The 24,447-nt window shown below is 37.0% G+C and overlaps 1 protein-coding gene across 1 annotated transcript; it reads left to right on the top strand.

Annotated features, from left to right (window-relative positions):
- The first annotated feature begins 2,220 nt into the window (after window positions 1-2,220).
- Window positions 2,221-23,104, top strand: TMEM106B (transmembrane protein 106B). Its single transcript, XM_067562126.1, has 8 exons — window positions 2,221-2,646; window positions 7,044-7,265; window positions 11,156-11,219; window positions 12,919-13,078; window positions 14,258-14,398; window positions 14,483-14,532; window positions 16,310-16,363; window positions 17,396-23,104. Exons 2-8 carry the CDS (start codon window positions 7,046-7,048, stop codon window positions 17,532-17,534), a joined length of 828 nt encoding a protein of 275 aa, XP_067418227.1. The 5' UTR covers window positions 2,221-2,646; window positions 7,044-7,045; the 3' UTR covers window positions 17,535-23,104.
- Window positions 23,105-24,447: the final 1,343 nt, after the last annotated feature.

The following is a 24,447-nucleotide window of genomic DNA, read 5'->3' as shown; positions in this document are numbered from 1 at the left end:
AAAGGGAAAATTGCAAGAGATAAGCTGAACATTTTATTTGGTCTTAAGACCTGTAACAATGATACATTTGTGGATAGCAAGGGCTGCTACATTTTGCTTCGATACTTCCTGTGTAAAGCAGAAAGATTCCTGGCTTCCTTTACTATAGTGGATATATCCCGAATTGCATCTAACTTGATATCTATTTTTGGAATAATGATGCACAGCCAATTAGTTAAATTAGAAATATGTTCATTAACAACTGAAAATGTAAACCCAGTAAATTTTGTAGCTGCAGTTTGGCTAATACAAATATGAAAGTAATAAAAATATTAATGCTTAAATTTCACCTAAGTGTGTTACCTTCGCTTTCTTTTCTACTGCCTCCCACTTACAGGTTACAGGAGTAGTAAATAAGCAGCGTTTGCTTTACCTTAGACATAGCACAATAGATTTAAAAGGATGTTGAATTAGATGGTGTATGAGTCTCTAATTTTGTCAGAAGTGATTTGCTTTGGCCAGTTCCCCTTTTCTCTCAGATGTAGCATGCTTAGAAGCATTTCCCCTATGGTTTTTACAACAACATATTAGCTGTTGGTCAAAACCTCAGTGACTTTTAATTTACTGTTTTCTTAGAAATTACAGATTAAAGCCACAGAGACGGTTAGCATAGCAGAATACAGGATATGGTGTACAGTCTCTAGGACTTGTGTGTGTTGGAGAGAGACACGCACAAGAACGAGGCTTTTGGTACTTTCTGGTAAGGAAGATGTTGTTTTTTTTTTCTTGTTCCTTTGATGCTTTTATTTAACCATTCATTTACGTTACTATGTAATTTAGTTTTCTGGATTGTTAACACCCTGCTTTGGTGGAAATTAGGCTTATATTTACCGCTATGCTTAGACAGTTTCTTTGTTTCTCATTTCTTCATTCTTTCCCATTACCCCATCCTGACAAGCATTAGCCATCTGTGAGTATAGTTTTCTGTACTTTCCCTGACTATAACATCCCACATATTAAACATTGATCAAACCCCACAGGTTAATTAAAAGTAGCCTGGCTATGCTGCATTTGTACAAAATCTCCTCCATGATCTTTAATGTATTTTTATGCTGTGTTTTGATCAACCACACTTGGGTTCCCAGAAATCTCAGCTAACTCTACTCCACTCACCTCCAACTCCTACTCCAAATGAGCTCAATTAAATTCTACTAGCTAGCCTAATGCTAATTTCTAAAACCACACAATAAGCACTTAACACTATATGTAGGTAAAGGCATCCCTCTGCAACTGCAATTTCAACTTCAGGTAACTCAATATTACAACAGTCCTCCTCTGTTCTCATTTTGCTCTGGGAAAAGAGTAAGTAATTTCCCCTCTTTTTGGGAGGTAGCTTACTAAGATGACTAGAGAGCAAGTGAAAAAAATCAGGATGGAGTTGGGGATAATGGCTGCCTATATAAGAAAAAGCCCTGAATACTGGGACTGTCCCTAAAAGACTGGGACATATGGTCACCCTATAGCTTACTCTCTCCCTGGTCAACTCTACTGACTGGTGCAGGAATCTTTCTCACACACATCTCTACTTCCTCCCTCCCCATTTGCCTAAGGTAGGAACAAAGGGAAAGTAGCCACTGATGTCCTCCCACTTTGGAAAAGGAAAGGAAGCCGGCCCCCTACCCCAATACTCCTGAGCACTGTGCAGCTATGTTAGACAGAAACAATCTAGCCAGCAACCTGTCTTTGCAGCAATACTGCCCACCTATAAAACAATCTTTCACAAGACTCCCGGAGGCTGGGGCTTAAGAAACAAAAGCACTGAAGAGTACAGAAGCTGGGAGGGAGTCGGTCACACCGTAAGGCCAACGTCGTGGCAGGCACCAGTCAGGTCCCAGGGGCTCACGTGGGGCATTGGAAAAAAATAAAGTGGTGACCCCGTTTAACAATGTAGCTGCTGCCAGGTCGCTGGGCCAAGGGCTGTGCCCTGCTGCGGGAGGGCCCAGCACGCTTCTGGGTCCCGGCCCGGGGGAACAAGTCAGACAAACGCCAGCGGATTGGACTTCTGACTCCCAGGCGGCTCCACAGCCCGGCTGGCCCCGAGGGCCCCGCTCCCCGGTGCACGGCACCGAGCTGCACCCAGAGGCCACGGAAGGAGGATTTCGTGCGGGGCTTTGACTAGAGTAAATATGTGAACGGCTGGATGGACGGACGAGCAACCAGGGGGAGTGCAAGCTGCAGAGCTGCTGCCCCGGCCCTGCCTTACGCAGCGGCGGGGCCCTTCAGGTGGCAAACGCCGCCACCGCCGGCCTGAGGCGCCTCTAGTCCTCGCCGGCCCGGCAGGCGCCGTCACGGCCTAGCCCAGCCCCTCAGGGCAGCAGGGGCCAGCCGGGCCCTGATCTCCGCCCCAGGCAGGCGGTGGGCCTCGGCCCCGCCCCTAGACGAGAGACCATCACCCCGTAGCCAGGTGCCCGCAGCCTGCCCCGTCCTGCCGGCTGCGCCTGCGCGTTGCGCTCGCCGCTGAGGAGGAGCCGGAGGAGGATCGGGGCTGCGGCTGCGGAGTGAGCTCGGCCTCGTTGTTGTTTCCCCCGGCCCCGGGAGCCGGGCCCCACCGCCGCCGCCGCGCAGAGCCCAGTTACCGCGAGCGAGCAGCCTAGCCTGGACGCGCAGGTGGGGAGCGGCCACCGCTGGCGGGGGGCAGAGGGGCCTAGTGGTGCGGCCCGGCCCGGCCCGGCCCGGCCAGCGGGGCGGGCCTTGTCCCCCTCTTGTGGCCTGGGCGGTGGGAGAGTGGCCTGGTGAGCCGGTGTCACCGGCTTCTGTCGTGGGGAGGGTGCTGAGGTGGGACGGGAGCGGTGTTGTCGTGGGGGAAGGTGGGGTGGGACGGGTGGCCCAGGAGCGTTGTTGTTGTCGTGGGGAGGCTTGTGTGCGGACGGGACGGGTCACAGTGGGTTTAGGAGTGGTGGTGTGGGTTGGGAGAGGGCTGAGTGACATTTAACCTTTTCTGCCTTACGTGCCCTGCGAGAGTTTGTGACTGATCCTCAGCTGATAGAGCAGACAGCTGCAGTAAAATGGCTTTTACTACTAGGTGTATTATGATCATCTTGTTGGCTTTCTTAGAATGGCATTTTAATGTTGTGTGTAGTAGAGTGAGATAAAAACTCCATCTTTAATGTGGCCTTCAAAAGAAATGTGTATCCATTTAGGCCTTGTCTTCACTAGCACTTAGGCCGGCAAAACTTTTCTGGCTCAGAGGTGTGAAAAAACACACCCCTGAGTGACATAAGTTTTGCCCGGCAGAAGCACTTGTGTGGACAGTGCTGTGTTGGTAGGAGACACTCTTCTGCCGCTTGTTGTCGGTGGAAGAGCTCTCTCCTGACATAAGGTGTCTGACTACACATGCGCTCTTACAGCAGCACAGTTGTACCAATACAGCTGTGCTGCCATAAGTTTTATGTGTAGACTAGCCCTTAGTCAGGTTCAGTAGTTAGAGAATTTACCCAACCAGAGCTAATTCGTATAGGCCTTGTTTACATTACAGTTGTAGTTGTGTGGGGGAACAGGTACAACAAAGTTGTGCCGTACCCCTATAATACAGCTTGGTTTTGTCTTTGTTTCCCAGACCAAATTGTATTACATTTGGAGTAAGAGAGCTAAGCTAAAACTTCTTCTGATCTACACAGGCAAAACCAAAGCCAAACCCAAACTATAACACAGCTACATCTTAACTGTTAGGCATTTGAATCTGCTAGCAGGATAGCTGGGTGAGTTAGTTGCAGTTGTAACACAACAATAGCAAGGTTGAATATATGACCTCTGGATCTGAAAGTATGATCCTCTGGGTATGTCTGCAAGTAGAGTGTGCCTCCCACCATAGGTAGAGAGTCTCACTCATTCTGATTGAGCTAGCACGCTATAAGTGTGGACATTGCGGCATAGGTCTGAGCTCAGATGGCTGGCCCCATCCGCTGCCCATGCAGTAATGTCCACGTTGCTGTTTGTGAGCCTGTCTACCTGCTTTGAGAGGACACATGTTTCCAGCTGCAGTGTAGACAATAACCTCTGTTGCCTAAGCTAAAGAACTCAGGGTCCATAGCTCCAAGGCTGTAGCAGATTCATAAATCTCTGTAAGTGGACTAAAAACTACAAAGGGGCAGAGCCATCTTGTGTAATCAGTGAACAATTCAGTGAATTAACAACTTTTTCTGTTTTTGCTGACAAATTCCAATTATTATACATTTGTTCATTATTTAAATGGTTTGTGTGCACGTATTTCAGCCTATAAATTGTTCACAAACTGCTTGCCACATCTTGTGCTGGGGATACTTGTTGTTTACAATATGCTCTGTGTTTTCAGTCATTGGGTATTTTAGCTCCATTATTGCATTATGCCCAAATCCACACAGCAGACTCAAAATGGCTGCAAGAACATCCCATCTGAGTAGGTTTCCTTATTATGAATTTTCTTTTGATTAAAACTTGTCTTGTATGAATACTTGCTAAAACCAACAAAATGGGTCATGTATATTGTTGATGCAAATTCATGATTTTTAATTCAAGCAAATGTTTGTGAGTACCCTTTTTGTTGTGTAACTGTAATGGTGATGTCAATGTAAAGAACTTCTGACCTTTTTCTATCTTTTCGAGGAAGTTTTCCACCTTTTGGAATAATTTATCTTTTTAATAATGAGACATCCATACAGCAGGAATGCATAGAAGTTCTTAAAATACTGCTTTACTTTCTCTGTATAGGACAGTTTATTGTGCAAATGGAGTTCCTTTATATTTTAGATTTCTTTTCTCTAGTACTATATCGGAAATTAATGGCATGATCCTGCAGTTCCTACTAAGGCAAAATTCCCTTTGAGTTCAATTTTGTCTGAGTGGTGTGTGCAGGATTAAGATGCAGATTAGTGAATGAATTTTTCAAATCCAGAGAGTCTGTAACCTAAGTCATGGTAGTTGATGTGCTACCCTGCATTAAAGAACGATGATAGATTATATTATCTGTGAATTAGAAAGGTACAAACACTTGCAAAATATTTCATTTTAGGGTAATTTTTTCCACAGTAGTGATGCTCCCACTGATTTGCCTGAAACATAGCCATACACCACTGTTTAGATTAGAGGATTATTCCTCTTAGAGGTTCGCATGAAAAATAGGGTGGAAGTGGCCAAGGGCTGGGGCTCATGTATGGGCGAGAAGCCCATGCTCCTTTACCCCCTCCCTGCTCATCAGCTATTTTCCTGTACTGTGCTGGGTGAGGTGTGAGGGAGAGGGATAGGTAAATCTATAATATATATCTGCCCATGTTTTATAAGTGTTTGAAACTTGAAAACGCCTCTATCCGTAGAGTGCAAGAAATTTGAAGTTCTCAATTGCTTTTCCCTTCCCTCGAATCTTCAGCTGCCTGATTGATGCAACAGGGAAGTGGAGGGCCTTCATTATTCTACCTTTTCCACTGTTTCCTGGTGGTTGCAATGTTATAGGGTTGCGTAGCACTCAACCTGTCTCCTGACTTCTGTTTTTGTATCCTCCATCCCCCTTGAATATCCCCTGTGTCTGTCTCAGCTGCTTATATGTTCTGGACCAGTAGAAGAATGAAAATGACACTATTCTTGTCAGTTTCACTCATGCTCACAAGGCTCCAGGGGTAGTTTTCCATTTCAATCTACTTCTTCATTAGAAAGATAGGAGCAAGGTTGGGGCATTAGCACTGTCTGCAGATATGGGAAGATAACCGTATGTATGGAAACTGTTTTTAAAGCAATTTTTGCAATCATAATGGCTAAAAGTTTATATAACTATTAAATGAAATGTTAAATTTTGTGAAAATGTATGTCTTTGGCTTCTTTCTGTCCCTCCAAGGAAAGTTCCTTAGTTGCACCAGTGAGTGAATTTTTCAAGCTTGAAATACAGCCTTGTTAGGCATTGCTACACTTAAAGGGATCAACATTTTTTTTAAATCTATTTTTAAAAATGATGAATTAGAAGTATTTTTAAAGTAGATAGTTATAATCTGGATGACATGTTCCACCCAATCATACAAATGTTAAAGTTGGTCAAAACTGGGGTTTCAACTGCTGTTGGTGTTGACTTGAAAAGCAGACTGAATACAAAGCTGTAGATCAAAGGTGTCAAAGATTTGTTCTAGAGGGCCAAATTTCACACTTGGTTTTCTGTGGGTTGGAGTATAAACTTAAGACTCCATATTCCCCCTCAATCTACTCTACCTCCCACTGATGTCAATGGGATAGTTGGATAGAGATTTTTTTGAGAATCTGACCTGTATGTGAAAACTAAGCTTTTAGTTATTTATTTAGTATTTCATTATTCAGCAGTGCTCAGCAGGGAGCTGTTTTTCCGCTTTGGTATTTCTGTCTCTGTCATTGTTTTCTCTTCTTTCCTTGACTGTCTGTTTCTCTTCTGTCTCCTCTGTTGTTCCATCTACATTGATTTCCCTGTAACCGCTCCCAAATCCCACGTCTTTGTGGGCTTCACTCCACTTCCTTTCCTCATTTTTTCTGCTAAAGTGTTCAGCACTAAAATGATTAATGTTGTTGCTGAAATGTTACTATTGAATTTTAGTGATGATGTCCCAATTAGGATAATAGGATCTATGGTAATTCACATTTCTCAGCCATTTTTACAGTCTGTCTGCAGACTCCGGCAGATGTGAGTGCAACAGTTATGCTCAGTTCATATTTGGAAACTTTTCCTTTTAGCTCTTCTTGTTTCAAATATTACTTAAAGAAATGCTGTGATTCTGGACAATTTGAACGTTATGTGCACCATATAAGTATACTTGTAGGGCTGGATGGAACCTACAAGCTGTATATTTGACTTCCTGCTGTAGAGTTTTAAAGTGACCTCTGTTAATTATCAGCTGTTTAATTTCAGCTTGCATGTTGTTTTATTCTGACTTCATTTTATGAGTTCCAAATGAATTGGGTTCCTTTGATTCCTAAATGCTGCAGGATTAAAAGCTCCTCTTATGCAAAAACCTAAGACAGTAAACCATTTTTGAGTGTTTTTCTTAAAACATACTTCTAACTCTCTCTGCCATCAGACATGGGAAAATCCTTTTCTCGTCTGCCTTTACATACATGTAAGGAAGATGGCTATGATGGAGGTACAGCATCTGACAACATGAGCAATGGATTAGTTCACTCCGAATCCCATAATGAAGATGGAAGAAGTGGGGATGTGTCTCAGTTCCCATATGTGGAATTTACAGGAAGAGACAGTGTCACTTGTCCCACTTGCCAGGGAACAGGGAGAATTCCACGTGGTAGGTGTTATAGATAAAATTAAGCATATTTCCTTGTAAATGAAGCTATAATAATCTGCATCCAATAGTTACAGTTCTGTAAATTTGTTTTCCTCTTCTGTTCCTTCACCTCCAAGAAATATGAACATTTTGAATCAGTATTTTATAAATTACCTTTTCAGTATTTGTATCTTAGAAAATCAGTGAAAGACTTTAATCTTGATTTGCTTGTGCTTATGTGCCCTTAACTCTCCTTGTATATAGGTATTTTATCCCTTAACTATATTGAAATGATGAGGCAGAGTTGTATAGACAGACATTTTATGAGGTCTCTCACTGGAAGATATACTGTAGTAATCAGAGCCTGCACCCTTCAGAATATTATTTTAATATTAGTCTATTATTCTCTATAACCTTTATTTTTAACAAATGTAAGTCAATTCAGAATTTTAACTGTCCATCAAAAATAGGGTCTTCTGGTTGTTCCTTCTGTTAAATACTTTCACCATACATTTTTGTTTAAGAAAAGGGATCCTTCTAGTTTTGTGAGGTAAGTGTTCTGAATATTGATATGTAAATTCGTACTTTATTATCCATATTGGTCCCAAACATATTACAATTCTAAGTTTGCAGTTTTATATAATAACTTTTTGTCCAAAGTTATATCAAAGCTCTTTATAACTGGTGAGTAGTGTGTAGATCCAATTTTATAGATAGACATTTAGGCATGGTAGGTAAAATATATAGTCTTTTGACTATGGTAAGGAAGTAGGATACAGAGAATCTAGTATAATTCTTGCTCTGACAATCTGTACTTTAAATTATTATGCCGCTTAAGTGACTTACAAACACTTGTGAAACATGGCCTTTATGGTAACTAATTACATTAGCTGGTATAATGTTTTCCTTTTAGATGTTCTTTGCATCTTGTGTTAAAAACTTTACTTCTCTTTGTCTTTCGCTTTTAAAAAGCAGCGTTTTTGTGCCTTTAAGAAGGTTGTTGAACCTTTTAAAATAATAGCATCAATCATTCTGAACACACATTCTGCTTTTTAAAATCATAATTGAGAGATTCAGCTCTCTGCAGGCAGATATGCTTTTGTGTATTGAGCATACCACGCAAAGAATTTTTGAAAGCCATGCATTGAATAGTAAACACTAATTGTGGCTTGGGAAAATCTGTTTACAAAAAGGTTCCCTATGTTTCTGGACATGAAATGTTTTACTCCTGTGACTGCATTGTTGGATGCCCTTTGTTACTTCTGCTTTCCCTAAAAAAAGAGTACCGTTGTCTCTGCATGCTGCAGCTCCTAACAGTATTAATGGGATTTCATCATATGATGGTGTTATCCTTTCTACATAACATTCCTTGGAGAATTTCTTGCTGGCCCATAGATAATATGAGAATATGGGCAAAGTCCAATACCCAGTGCTGTTGAAATTCAACATTCTGGTTAAAAAAAAAATTCATGCATCTTCAAGTACCCTGCTGTATGCTGCTTTGGAAATATAAACAATTTTTAAGTGTTAAGTATTATCTAGAGCTGTCCCAAATTAGTTTTAAGCTGTGCCCATTATTATGGTGTATTTCACAGATGTCATTTGGAAAGGTTCAGCTTCAATCCTAAAATTGTTTATGGTTAGCCTGGTAATGATTAGTAGATGCCTATGTCAAAGCAAAAGCCATCTTTTCAGTAGTAGGACTTCAGCACTAGTGTGTTAGCTGACAAGACAAGGGAGTTGTTTCACTGGCTCTCCATAGGATTTACCCTGACCACCTAATATATGTGAAAACTATAACTTTCTTGTCTTCATTATCATATTACCTCATGTTAGCTCATCTTTTTTCCTACAGAAGCTGCAGCCTTAGGTGCACTAACACCGTTTTGATCAAATTCTATTTTGGCAAAGTATCTTCCTAAAATTACTCTTGCATCTTTAATTTGACAAATTATTCTTCACTTTCTCTCCTAAAAATGTTATTTTGGCATAGAATGGCTGCCAAATTTTACCCCAGAGAGAGCTGTATTTCAGTACTGGTTAAAAGTCCTTGTTCAAGTACAGTTTGTAAAGCATTTCAGAATCCTCTGGGAGGAAAGGCATCAAAACCATTTGAAAAAAAAATCATTTTTTTAAAAAATCAACAAATTTAAGGCATTTTTCTGTTGCCATGCAAAAGACCTGTACAAAGAGCTGTCAAATATTTCAAGTAAACAAATAAAATATAAATGTTTTTAATCTTCCTGTTATCATAACACCTGACATTACCATAATAGGTAACACTTAAGTTGAGCATGTTTCTAAGTTATACTGATCATTAGAATTAATGTTTGGTAAATCAAAATAGAAAATTGTTAAAAAATACTTTTCTTCAATTTTCACAGTAGGGTGACTTATTAAACCATTCATTTGGTATGCATGTCTCATGCTGGCTAATAGATTGAATTTATCTTAAAATATCAGTCCACCCTAGATGCCATAAAATCAGATTTCCCTAGGTAACAAAATTTTGACTATGAGACTATATTGCACAATTGGAAATACAATCACAACATACTTGGATTTATACTTTTGTTATGCTGTAGCAATCATATGGAAATTGTTTTTTTGTCTTTTGGCCAAATCCATCTGTTCAACACAGTGCACGGAGCAAAAATAAAAGTAGTACAGCCCTACTTTGTGGCAACGTTTGTTTAAATATATTCCTCAATCACATGATTTTTAGTATTTTTTTTCCAATTTCACTCAAACTAGAACAAATATTTCAGAATTTTTCCCAAACTTTTTACCATGTTTCTAGCTGTTCATGTATTGCAAACTCAAAATGTATTTGAAATTAAATTTGTTAGTCTTTAAAGTGCTACAGAACTCATGTTGTTTTTTCAAACTTTTTTGCACTCTGAGGAAGCTTGGTGTAGTTTTATTTTTGTTGTTGTTTCACCAGTCATGAGTCTACAACTCAAAACTGTGCAGAGAAAAAACTGAGTTCATCAGAAAAATGTAGCGATCTTTTGGTGTGGACAAGAAACTAGTGTGTTTCAATGTATTTTAACTTCCCCAACTCCTTACTGCAAGAGCTACATTTGAGCTGAACAGTGCCATTAGTGTGTCGATATTTGTGATTAGGAATATTTTTCTACTACTTCATGAGAGAGTGTGTTGGTAAACTTTCAGGTGTTCTTTGCAACTGAGGATATTGTGAGCAAAATTCTTGCTCCTGACATTAAAGGTTTGACCCAAATAACGCTAGTTCTTGTTCTTGCAAGTATTAGTTTTAGTATTAGTTGTTGTTTTTTTCTTTTGCTGCTTTGCTGTTGTGATTGTTAATTCCCACTCATTGATTATTACTAAGTTCCTGTGCATCGTAATGGTGCATTACAAACTGATCTTTGTTCCATGGTGCTTCAAATTTAGAAAATTCTATTGTTGACTCATAAGAAGGGAACAGAAGTCAGAAATGAATAATTAGAGTGTAAACTCTTTGGCACAGGGACTATGTATTCCTGTGTGTTCATACAGCATCTGGTGTAGCGGGGCCTGGTTCTGTTTAGTGCTTTTGATGGCAATTGCAATACAAATAGTTTGTTTCTCCGGAAGACAATTATTTTCTTTCACCACTCTGTCAAAAAATTGCTTATTAACCTTTCTTCTGAAATAGAAGCATATGTCCCTTAATGTTCCCCCAAATTGTTCTGTTATGGGGAGTTAAAAGAATTTTTGTGTAGTCTGTGAAGATATGTTCCGTACACAAAGACACTTCCCAAAATTAATTATTGTTTTTTTATTAAAGACAAAAATCCAACATTAGGTTCCATTAAACTGTGCTGGAAAATGCTGTTTGAACTGCTTTTGTTAGAGATAGCTAAGCACACCTAAATATATTTCTGAAAATTGTTCTTGTACATTTGTAGGGCAGGAAAACCAGCTTGTGGCATTGATTCCATACAGTGATCAGAGGCTGAGGCCAAGAAGAACGTAAGTTACAGTCAGAAAATGAATGTGTGAAATAATGAATGTATTTCTTTTGCTGATAAATTTATTCAGTTTTAACATCATATTATTTTTTTTGTGTCTAAAGAAGAAACATAAGTGAAGTCTTGCCTTAGGCTCAGCATCTCCAAACAATGTTCCTTAATCAAGTTTCATAACAAAACTAACCATAATCCTTAAAACATTGACAATAGAGGTGCAGGGTAGCATACATTTTGTTTTTTAACAATGTGTTTTGTAGCACAGTGTGTAATACAGTACAATATGTTTTGAGCTGTAGTTATATGGAATGGTAAATATTTTGTCTGTACATTGCAATTAGCCTTTAATATGTAGAAAAAGGGCCAAATTCATTGCTGATGTAGGTAGACATAACTTCACTAACCCATCTGAATCCATTTAAATCAGCAATGAATTTGGCTCACCGCCATCAAATAAGTCAATTGCTGTTGTATATTTCTTTGGAAGGTTTCTTGGTCACTAGTGTCAAGGATTAGTAAACTCATTATTCTGGTCTCGCCTTTTTTGTTGCCGCTTTCTCTGTATTAAATTTACCAGATCTGCCCATGTGTTAAACCAGTTGAACCCTGGTGACTTAGGATGTATTTTCTTATAGTGACCAAAAGGGTTTGGATTTTTCTGTAGTAGACTTTTCTAGCAGACATTAGAAATCCTACAATACTTAATTTAGCAACAGTGTAATGTTAGCAATAATAGCAATTAACTGGTACACATACTGTATACAGAGATTTTTATAATTCCTTATTTTAGGTTTGTTCTCTCTTCTAAATTAATCCCAAATTTTGATTTCTAACACTTAATGTATTTTACTGAAGCCATTGCTTTTTTTTATTTGACATCATTTTATAAAACTGAAATATGGCAAGATATCATTTGTGTAGGGATGTGAAAATTGTCACATTCTATAGCTTAAATTAAATTAAATCCTAGTGTGAGGTTAAGAATCATTTAGGTATGGTATAATGGTAGGTCAGTTCTGAAGAATTTTTTGTTCAGTGTCTAAAACTTGGAACAAGTCTGCAATTTTATAAGGCAATATTACAAGGTTTTATTTCATGTGCCTTACTTTTTTCCAGGAAACCAAAAGTCACAATTCATACTTAAACAGACATGTAAGCAAGCTGGTAGCACTTCTATTTAGCTTTAGCATAAAATATTTTTTCCTAGAGGACAGGGTGCCTTGCAAGGTATATAGGAGCCTCATTCTCATATATATGACAATTATTTCAGAATTTGATTAGCTTGCTCTCGTAGTTCTGGGAGTTCTACTTCAAATTAAGAGTACTTTTTTGGTTAGGATCTTTTTCTTAAATATATTCGGCCCCAATTAAGTTAAAAATTTTAGACCAGGGTATCCATATGTTTTTAAGTTTGAGTTACTAATTACATTGAGTATTTATGTATCTGAACTCTGCTTGAAAGCAAGACTATGCCAAGATTTTTCTTAAACCTAATATGCAGTTTAATTGTTTTTAGTTTAAATAGAATTTAAGGAGTTAAAGTGAAAGGTTGAGACATTAGATTAAATACCTTGATTTTACAGAGGAATTCTTGTATATTTACAAAGAAAAAAAGCTATTGGAAAGGAATGGTTCTAATTATATAACAAATCACTTGTTGGTAACATCACTAGTTTAACTTTTTTTTTTTTTTTCTCCCCCAGAAAGCTTTATGTGACTGCTTCTGTAATTGTATGCTTACTCCTTTCTGGGCTGGCTGTATTCTTCCTATTTCCTCGTTCCATCGATGTGGAATACATTGGAGTGAAGTCAGTATATGTCGATTATGAACGAAGTAGGCGCATAATATATCTAAATATTACGGTGAGACAATCTGTGACCATTATGGTAAAGTGAACAGTATATTTGTCTAGTTTCCTCTTAAACACAATGTATGGTCCAGTCAAGAATGCTTTATCATATAGAATTTTACTAGGCACGTTAAGTGTGTGTCATTTATTTGTAAGCATTCGAACAGTGTTTACCCCAGCAGGCATTTTATGTGGATTATAAAGACAGTGAGAATTGTTTGGGTGGTCAAATTCTCTCTCCAGTTTGTATAATCATGGGCTGCTGCTATTCCTGAGTTTACTGTCAGATTTTCATTTGGTGGTCTGGATCTTTGGGGAATGATACGTCTTGCAGCACGACTTAGATGTGGAAACTGGGATTTTTCCTGGTATCCTTTATGAGGGATTGCCAAGATTCTGGGTCTGTTGTCAAGAAAGATCTTCCTGCCTTAAGTTTATACCTGCAATCCACTAAATATAGTATACCAAGTGATTTCAATTGTTGATGTGAGCACCTCTTAAAATGTGGCCTTCTAAAATGTGTAAGTATTATAAGTTTTCAATACCGGTATGCTGAATTGGATAAAGTAGTGAACAGGGATGACTCTAGATAATCTGTGCAGAGGTAGTGGCATGCTGGAAGGAGGTTAAAGAAGGGACTACTCTGTAGATACAATAGCTCAAAGCTCCCATGTAGCATATGCATTACAGATCCATGTACTCCTATGGACGGGGGAAGTGGATTCAGTTTTCCATTCTCTCTCAAATCTTCATGGAGTTTGAATCTTTGAAAACCCAGTTACTCATTTTATGTGAACAGGAGTAAATTTCCTGTTGCTGCCTGCATAAATGAATGAGCTGACATATATAGCAAGGAAGAGAATTGGGTATACTTCTACAACACTCTGCTTTCATTCTTAACATCTAAGACCTTATTTAGCCTAGAAGCAATGAGATTTAGAAAAAATATTAGTTAATGTTTGTGAAAACACCACTGTCTCTGTCTACAATAGGTGCTGGGTAGCGTTTTAAAACAGTTTTAACATGTTAAATATATGTTTAGAAAGTGTGTAGGCAGATACATAAAGCAAAAGACAGCTTATACAACTATTCCACTTTGACATGACTCACTTCGTGTTCTGCTCAATTTTCAAAACTGTTATTTTTTAAAAACTCATGATAGACAATTCTAAAGTTCTCTTTTCTTTTGTAGAACACACTAAATATAACAAACAACAATTATTATTCTGTTGAAGTGGCAAACATTACAGCCCAAGTTCAGTTTTCAAAAACAGTTATTGGGAAGGCACGGCTAAACAATATCACCAACATTGGTCCACTGGATATGAAGCAGGTAAATGTGGATGTTTTTAAAATGACCCATATTTGATATTATGTGTTTCTGATCACTACATTGAATTATTTGGGTTTTTTTCAGATTGATTATATGGTGCCCACAGTCATACAAGATGAAATGAGCTACATGTTGTAAGTGTTGGCTTTTAAAATGTGTGCATATATACAACATTGTACTAATGATGCTATATAGTGGTGGCCACTAAAAACTAAGATTTACCACACTTCTATATTTAAGTTTAAAGACCTTTATATGGTATTTCCTGTATTTGGATTATGAAGTACTGAAAATATAGCAATAAAGCAAATACTGCTTTCTTGTGAATGTTATGCGGGAACATTGACATTGTACTAGATCAGACCACTAATTCATCTATTTCAGTTTCCTGTCTTTAGCATTAGTCTGTACCAAATGCTTCAGAAAAGGGTGCAAGAATTCTTGTAATAGACTAATTTACAATAACTTGCTCCAAAAAAAAGTTTCTTCCTAACTAACTGTCTGACTGGGAGTTGATTGATGTAAATCATGAGGGTTTATATCCCTTATATTTTTCCTGTTTGGACTATAGATGTCATTACGGGATGTACAATGGTAACCAGTGTGGTTGCACTTCAGACCATTTGTTTGTTTGTAACTTCAAAAAATAAATATATTTGGAGTGAAATTTCAGTTGAATTTTATAGTATGATAAAACATAACTCTGCAATTTTTGTTACCATAATATGAAGAATCTTTACCATAATATGAAGAATAATCTTTCAGTTCAGCTTTTTATATTTAATTCAAATACTGTCAAAAATGTTTCAACTAGATACAATTATAGACACCAATTGCAGGCTCTAAGCCATAGTACTCAATGACAACTAGTGTCTTAGATATTTTGGAGAAAGTGTAAAAGATGTTTTTGTTAATAAACATTAGAATAAATGTGAAATACAAATGCATAAACACTCTTATTTTCTGCACATTTTTTTAAGAGTGCATAAAAGTCTGATTCAAATACATGACTTAACTCTGAATCCTACTACCATATTTATTTTTCATGTTCCTTAATGTCCAAAACTTAAAACTGGTGGACACATGGAGTTAATCAGAAAAGCCTTGCAAGCTTGTTGACTCTTTCCCATACATCTTTCCTGCCAGGCACCTGGTACAGTCTTAGGGCTTGTCTACACTGTGAGCTCTGGCACTGCAGCAATCGATGCAGTGGTAACTGAGTGGGTGTGGTGAAGACCTACTCAGTCATATGCTGAGCTGACTCTGGTACTCTACTGGAACAAGAAGAGTAAGCTGTTGACCGAGAAGCATCTCCCATTGACATACCTTGCTTTGAGTAGCTTAGCGAAGGCAGCAGGGCTATGTCGATGTCAGTTACGTCACTTAAGTCATGTAACTTGCGTACCTTGCATTGGCAGAGTTGCCTGTGTAAACAAGCCCTCAGTGATGTGTGTTAAAGCTTTTCTGCTGTGCTTTCTGTACTGCTATCTTAAGATTTCACTTGCACTATTGGTTAAAGAGCTCCTCTTCACCCACCCCACCCCAACTCTGCTTGATTGCAAGCCAGTGACTAAACATTTGTTAAAATAGACTTCCCTTTTCCCCATTTTAAAAGGAGGCAGCTAACAGAAAAAAGCTACATTTATATAAAATAACTTTTTGCATGTAATCTTAAAAAGGGATTTGTATGTAGAGAAGATGCCAATATGCTTTGTCTATTTGAAGCAACTTTTGAATAATATATTTTATATTTAATTGACATTAATAGTAGCCTTTCATATTTAGTGCTTCTTTTAAAGAGTAGGGAGGAAATAAATAAACTCTCAATTAGAATATATTTTAGTTCTGTATTTTAATTTGTTAAATCTTACTGCTAGATTAGTCTAATGAATTCTGTTTTTATTATTTCAGTGATTACTGCACATTGCCAACTATTAAAGTGCATAACATAGTAGTCATGATGCAGTAAGTATGGATCAGTTTTATTTATTCATAAAAAGTAATTAGAAAGCCATTTAGTATATTTCAAATATTTTTTCCCTTGTATGTTGTTAAATATGGGGGAAAATGTATTCTATATAAAATGAATAAACATTTTAATTTTATGATGTGGTAAAATGGATTTATGGTTTACTGAATCATCTTTTCCTTGCATGGTTCAGTTTTTAAGTAATTATTTGTAGTTTAAATATGATCTTGCCTTAGCATGGAGCCTGGAAGTGTGAAGAAACTTGCACAGTCGATGCCAGTGCTGTATCTGTTCTTTGGCTGGAGATCTTTTGTCTCCAGGACTGTCGGTCTGATAAGTCATATTTGCTAAATTAATTTTTAAGAAAGCCCTTAAAATGAGTTGTGTTCATTTAAAGGCAGAGTTATAGTATTTTCTTTACAGTTATAAAAGGCTCACTAGGTTTTATAGTGGAAGCCTAAAACTGACCCTTACCCATCTCTTCCCTCTTCTACACCTGCATACATTCCTTCTGTTCCAGGCTCACTGCCAATTTCCTGTGTGGGGGTGGAGACCAGAGGTGTTGAATATTTGGGTGTGGTTTGGATGTAAATATTTACCTTGCCTTTGCAAACAGATAATTAAAAATAGATCAAAGTTTGGGCTTTTACAGTTTGTCTTCTAAGTATACCATTGAATACAGTCCATCATGGCTATTTTTAAAGCACAAATCTCAATAGGATATGGTAGGAGTGTGTTTTATGGACTAGATTCAGCTGGTGTAAATAGGTACCACTCCATTGGTTTAACCATCCTCTCCAAGTATAGTGCAGTCACATATAATAGTTTCACTGTGAATATAGTACAATATTAACTTTGAATTAAAGCTACTAGTGTGAAATAGAAATTGCTTAATTTATATAAAACATTTTGAAAATACAATTTTTGAAGAAAATGTATATCTGATTAAAAATACTGACCATCTCACAACTTCCTCTTCTGTAGCCTTTACAAACCAAATGTCTCTTTTCTTTTTGTCTGTATTTAAGAGTGACAGTGACAACCTCTTACTTTGGCCACTCGGAACAAATATCCCAGGAGAGATACCAGTATGTAGACTGTGGTGGAAACACGACTTATCAAATGGGCCAGTCAGAATATCTAAATGTACTTCAGCCTCCACAATAAAAGTGCCAGAGTGGATGATGCAGAAAGAAAAAAGATGGCTGTTGCTGCAAGTTTTCATCTAAATAGAACTATTGATCAAATTTGTTACTATTTAAAGGGGTGTGTATGTGTAAAGTTTAGCAACTCTGAAGGTTTATTTGCTTACAGCGCAATCTGAGTGGGCGAAAAGGTGCAAAATGTATATAGCCACAATTGTTGAACAGTGTATTTCCCCTTTCATTTACTTTTATGATGTGTAGACATTTTTTTCAAATTGTTTCACAAGAAGAAAGCATAATTTAAATTTTCAGACTGAGGACTTGGATTATCTCCTACAGCACAATATGGCTACAAGAGTTTTAAAGTAAATATGCATATATTTAGCTGTATAGATGAAACAGTGTCATTAAGAAACATTTATGAGGGAGAAAGAAATATATAAGCTAAAAATTAAATACTGAAACTATAACGTATAGTACTACAGACAAGGCTTCTATTTAAGTTACCAGTTTCCTTTGGAGTGTCTGGTTATGTCCATACATGTGGCAACTTATAGTCCTTGAGGATGGAAATGTGCATAAGTAAACTTATGGCAATATAGCATTCTTTGTATTGGAATTCTGTTTTAGATATGCTTCTGTTACAGGTTAACTGCTTGATTTTTGCACTTCTTAAGCACAAACAAAACTTTTATTGACTTGAATGAAAGTTTTTTTTTTCCTTGTGTGGAATTTTGGATCTGATGTCAAGTTGTCTAATGGTTTTTTGTTTTTGTTTCTCTACCTCCTCCCTCCCCTACACCCTGGGATGGGTAGCTAAGGAAAATGTTCATTATATCATATTTTAAAATATTAATGATGCATTTGACAAATTAATGACTGCTTTGCAAAATTCATCATCAAGTTAAAGAAAAATGTTGACATCACTATTGGATAATGAAAAGTTTAAAATGCATAAAGTTATTCCATTTTTTGTAGTTCGGAGTACTACAGTTTATCACTTTCAAGCTTACACAGAATCACTTAAACACACAGTGTATGTAGTAAGTCTAGATATGGCTTTTGGGCAGCTCGATGTAAACTGAAAATATAACTAATCATAATCGCTTTGAAATATAAGGAAGAGCAAGAACCTATGCAAACACTAAATTGCAAGAATTCTAATATGGCTACTTTCTGATAACAAAACAAAATAATCCTGAGTAAATGTTTTCCGTGTCACTTAATGCCCCAGTATAATTGGCTCCAGAACTGCATGCTTATGCATTTCACGTTGTGAGGAGCATAATTTCATTTAGACTTAATCTTAAAATTCCTTTGTTTTTTTGGAGACTACCTTTAATGTTTTAAAATACTTTTGTTCTTGTACTTGAATTTAAATAACTTCTTTGGTTTTAGGTAAAAGAATCCTGACTTAGTTGCTTCTAAATTGGATAATTACAGCTTAATGTATACTGTGCTATTGAGTAGATTTTTAAATTGAAATGACCAATACTGTTAAATAACAGGTACTGCAGCTTTAATGCTTCCATATCTTTCCAACATAGGATATTAAAAATAAGAATCCAGCTCATTGGCAATAGTGTTATATCCTAAAGGTAACTTTTCAGTTAAGAAATAGTATGAGAGTTTGAAAAAGTACATTTTTTTTTGTTTTCTCCACAGTTTTTTTTGTTGTATGGAGCTAAGCTTCACAATTAAAAAAAAATTACTCTGATATGAATGATGATCCTTCTAAAGGTTCTGCATAGGTATAAAGGTGTACCTGCCTATATCCCTTTGCATGATTGGACTCTAAATCATCACAGTTCTGTAACTACTGCTGGTCAGTTCACATTGATAGAAACAAAGACACAATGTTGGCATACAAAATCAAGTTACCTTTTGGCTTTTTAAAAATATTTTCAGTAGTGGAGTGGTAAACTTGAAAAATGGTGAATCATCAGAATACATTTTTTTAAAAAAAGTTATACTGCAGGTAATATAACCTAGTGCACTTATGTATATAAACATTTAGTTGCAAATGCCCAGTCTTTGACTATGACTGGCAATATCAAAGCATGGCCAGGGTGGGGTAGGTGCAAGGTTGGCTTTGGTGATAATAGCTTGGCTGTGTGGGGAGTTGGTACCAGTATTTCAATGTGGAGCAGCTGACTGTTGACGGTTTAAAAGGGTTGATTTCTCAGCCAATCACTGGGAAATAGAGAGGCTCTGACCAGACCCTGTTCCAGCAGCAGAGAATAGTGTAGAGTAAGAGTTGCCACTGCTATAGCTGTCTGCCACTGGAGGATCTTCCTAAATCAGGGTGGTGATTTTTCTGGATCTGGCCATGCCACATTTAAGGCCAGAACTTGCCAGTGCAAAACATTCTGGGAGCAAAACGGGGGACTTAGAAATAGAGGCTGAAACTCTTCTGTAATTTTATTCTACATAAGCTTCTGAGTATTAGCTATTTTGATACAATGATCTATTAGTAAATGTCTCTTTCCATGTATATCTACTGCCAGCGCTGTACATTTGTGTAAAAGCTAGTTAGTTTTCTTAACCTAATCCAACTAGGAAACTTTTGGTTCAAGAAGGCAAGAATTTAGAGTTCTTAATATTTAACTGCTGTGGGTTTGATTCTGAAAAGGCATCTACCTGTGTGTATGATAGGGTCAAATGGATGAGTTTTTATTCAGGATCAGGACCTGAAATAGTACAAGGATCATAGGTTGGAAAGCTTCCTCTTTTCATAGAAGCCCCCAAAGCTGCTAATTTGGTCTGTTGTGAAGCATATCCTTGCATAATTTGGTTAGTAAAATCCTGATTTGTTTGCCCATAAAGTCTCATCTGAGGAGAGGATATGTAACTTAAATTAAGGCGCTTATTTTTTATCCATTGGAATGTTTTAACTTTGAATTGACTCTGGAAATGCGACATGGTGTGGGGAAAGGCTAATATAAACGTATATTATAACAGCTGATACCAGATGGCTAAAAATGACTTATACACTTACTTTTAACTGGATTGATCTCTTATCCTTAAGGCTTATTTATGTTAATAAATACCTATAATATTTTCCAAAAGAAAATCAGATTACACTGAAAAAACATTGTATTTTAATCCCAACTGTTTGGTTACCCTTGAAGAAATATAGAAATTTGTCCACATTCTCTTGAGCTGATGAAGATGAATAGCCTAACTGCAACTTGGACTCCCCACTCTCCCAAAATATTTATGTAATTTTCTTGTAACTTTATAAGGTAGTACTATAATGTAAGACATTTTTTTTTTAAAGTTGCACTGTTGTAATGCAAAAAATCTCTCTGGTATAGTTTGTCACTTGAATTTTCATAGTTTTTATTCTGTAGCAGATCTATTGCACTTTAAAACGGAAACTGTTGAAATATGACTGGGGTGATGTAAACTCTGTGGGGCAGCCATTGTCTTTGTTCTGTGTTTGTACAGCACCTAGCACAGTGGAGTCCTAATCAAATACCAGAATACCAGGCACTATGGTAATACAAATAATAAATGATGTGCTGTAGTGAAACTAACCAGAAAACATGCTGCTTAAACATAACTGTCAAATAAGTGCATTGTTTAGAAAACTAAAAATTTAATTTATGCTATGGTAAACTGCATGTCATGTTAGTTCAATAAGCTATTTATTAGACACTTAGATTTCTTTCTAACTAGAAAAAATTGAACCCCATTTAATTTAAAACATGTAATGCTATCAAATTCTGGAGAGCTACCCACTGAATGCCCAGTAGAGGAGTTGAAAAGGCAACTTGTTCTGAAAAACACAGCCCCTGATATATTGTTTACTCATGAATTATGGAAGAAAAATACCTTCTAGATGTTTCACCTCATTTGGAACTTGTTTACTCATCTTGAAACTCTTTGATAGAAGATTGCATAATTATTTTTAAAAATTATGAAGTTCAGGTCAGTGTTTTTGTAACAGTTTGCTATGCAGTATAGCTTGACTGTTTTAATGCACTTCTGTGTGTGCATGATCTTAATATTAACATTGCTGTTACATTTGGCAACTTTATGCATACACTGATTGACTTTGATACAAACTGTCCTTGAAATTCTCCCAGTGAGTAATCTGCTAAATAGTGGTATAATTTGAAACATTTTTTGTTTTTAATGTGCAGTGACAGTGGGGCTGTACATTTGCATTATCAACTTTAGTCCTACCAGCTGATGAACTGAAATGTGTGCTTGGAAAGGGTGAAACAATTGAGGTGTGTGTGGAGGTGATGTGCGGAGTTACAGGCAAAAGGTGTTTTAGTTAGCCGTTGTTAAAAGCTGAAAAATATAACATGAAGTTCTCTTACTCTTAAATATGTGTAACAAGTCTGTAACCAACCAACCCTTTTGTAAGTCTTATCTGCCACCTGACCCTGCAACCCCTTTCTTACATATGTATTCCTGTTAACTTCAATGAGTCTAATTAATGTGTAAGAGTAAGATTTGCAGGATCAGGCCCTTGGTTGGAACTTCGATTATTTTTTACTTAAGACAAAATGCCACATGTCTGGCAATACTTTAAGATATAATATTGCTTTTCTAGAAGGGGAAACCTACTTTCCGTAAACTATATTGATCAGAAATGTACTGAGTTAATAAATAACTAGTAGACTTTTTATTCAGCATGTTAAAAAAAAATGAATTTAGTGTGTACAGAAGTCTAAAGATAACTTCATTATCTAGATTGATTTTTAGGTCAGTCTTGAACTTTCTTGTTCACTGGAAGGAGTATCTCTCACTCTTTGGGGGACCCTTAAACCCTTATTTGTTTAATTGATTATGCTGGCAAGGTAAGGAAAGGGTAGTTTGCTGACCATGGAATTTTGTTCTTGTATGGGCCTACTTGGGACATGGATGTACTTCTGATTATCAAGAACCCATTATCTGTCAGGAACAGTTTTTAATTGGTAAGAAATGTGGAAAACAGAGAAGCCCCAGTGTATGGGATCTGTCATAAAAGGAAAGTACTCCCTGGACTCTGGATTAAAATGCAGAGTCATGGTTTTAGGCAGTGGTAGTGCACCAGTAAGTACACTGCCATTTGTTATGGTTGATGTTGCGGGGGGGGGGGAACAAGCCCTACAGTTTTGGTGTAGTTGTCTGTTGGGCACTAAAGTTTTTACATCATATACTAATTAAGCCACTTAATTACCTAGTCATTTAATTTTGTTTTAATGAAGCATTTTCCACCAATTTAACCACTATTAGTGTTTGTTGTACAGAAAACACATAATGCTAAATATATATGTAGAAATGCTAATAGGTGATAACTATTTTTGTAATTTCAGAACTGTAACTGTTGCTCTTGTAATCGTGTGGCAAATATAATCTGTTTGTATCCAGTTTATTAAGCATGGTAAATAAAACTTCCATGTGTCAGAGTGTATTTGGACATGTTTCTAGGACACATCAGTTGTCTTAAAATGTTACTAAACTGAGGGGAATATAAAGTTACATCACTACTTGTGTTTAAAATTTCAAAAGGGACTTCATAATGGGAATTTTAAAATTTAAAATTGTGCACTCACGTGGAAAGAATGCTATTAAAAGTTAATTTTTGAAAGTAAACTTGGATCTTGTAGCTTTTTAGTAACTGACTTTAATTCAATGCTTTCTAATAAAATAATTGAGTTTTTCATGTCATGAATTTTCATACACTAATGGCTTAAGTTTCATAGTGTTGTATGTACATTAGAGGTACTCTGGCAGTAAGTCTGTATGAAGCTTCAGGATCTACTTTTTTACCTGCTAGATTATTTTTCAAGGGATCATAATTGCTAAATTGAATTATATTAAAGCTAAACCATGTACACTGTCCATTATGCTTTAGTTTACCAAGTTGGTAAAGGACAATTTTATATAACACCACTGTGTGAACAATAACATAAAGGAAACGAAAAATATAACTTCCTTAAATTTTTCAAAATGTTGACTTATACATGGTTTATTACTAATATATTGAAGACCCTTTCTAGTTCTGAGCGCTTTCCACTCCTCTCCCACATATAAATGGATTAATTTGTCATGAATCCCTTTATAGTCTGGTTTCTAAAAGCACCTCCACTAACCTTAGTCCAAGAGTTATTGTCCTAATGGACCAGAAAGTGGATGCTAGAATAACTTGTTGTGTGGTGTGGGAGTTTTGACTTTACAGCTTTAAATTTATAACTATAGATAGGAAGCAAACGTGGGCTTTAAGAGTCAGCTGGGATACCTTGGGGACTGAGAGGAAGAGAGAAGTTTGTTTTGATCTCTGCCCAATGTGGAATTATTGGGGGTTTTTTGCTTTTGTTTTGTTTTTTCCCCAAAAGAGGAGTGTGGGATGTTTTTCCTTGTTTCTGGAAGATGTGGCCAGTACATCAAGGTTTGGGGGATAAGTCCATTGTTAGGCAGTAACACTAATATAGTTAGTAACAAGCCCTGGATATAGGTGATGTTTCATTAATGGGAGAATAACAGACATTTGTATAATTGGTTCCAAAGTATAAACAGCATTGTTCTCTTTTATGAGTGAGATTAAGCACAGTTGCATAGGCAGAATAAACAGCATGTTGATGGAATGATGTAGCCTGTGAACCAAGTGTGGCTAATGTTAGCCCTGTGACTTAGTGGGTAGGTGCAAATGAATTGATTTGTGGTATGGTAAATTTAGTGGGCTAACAAATGAAAATACTGAGGGTAGAATTTTCAGAGGTAACTAATAGTTAGGTGCCTGACTCCCCTAGACTTTAATGGGAATTAGGTGCCTAATTGCTCTGTGCCTTTGTAATTCCTCCCTCCCCCCCCCCCAGTTGTAAATCTTGTATTTCATGCAAAAGGGAGAGAATGTTTTGATTATATCCCTGCTATTTTCCTAGATTTGTGTAGATGTTTTGCTTTTTATTTTTCTTTGAGTGATTGCACAGGTACAT

The sequence above is a fragment of the Emydura macquarii genome, unplaced genomic scaffold, assembly GCF_026122565.2.
Source record: "Emydura macquarii macquarii isolate MOO-44397 ecotype Brisbane River unplaced genomic scaffold, CSIRO-AGI_Emac_v2 contig_2422, whole genome shotgun sequence".
NCBI lineage: Eukaryota > Metazoa > Chordata > Testudines > Chelidae > Emydura > Emydura macquarii.
Note: the sequence above shows the minus strand (reverse complement) of the source record. Positions and strands in the feature narration are given on the sequence as shown.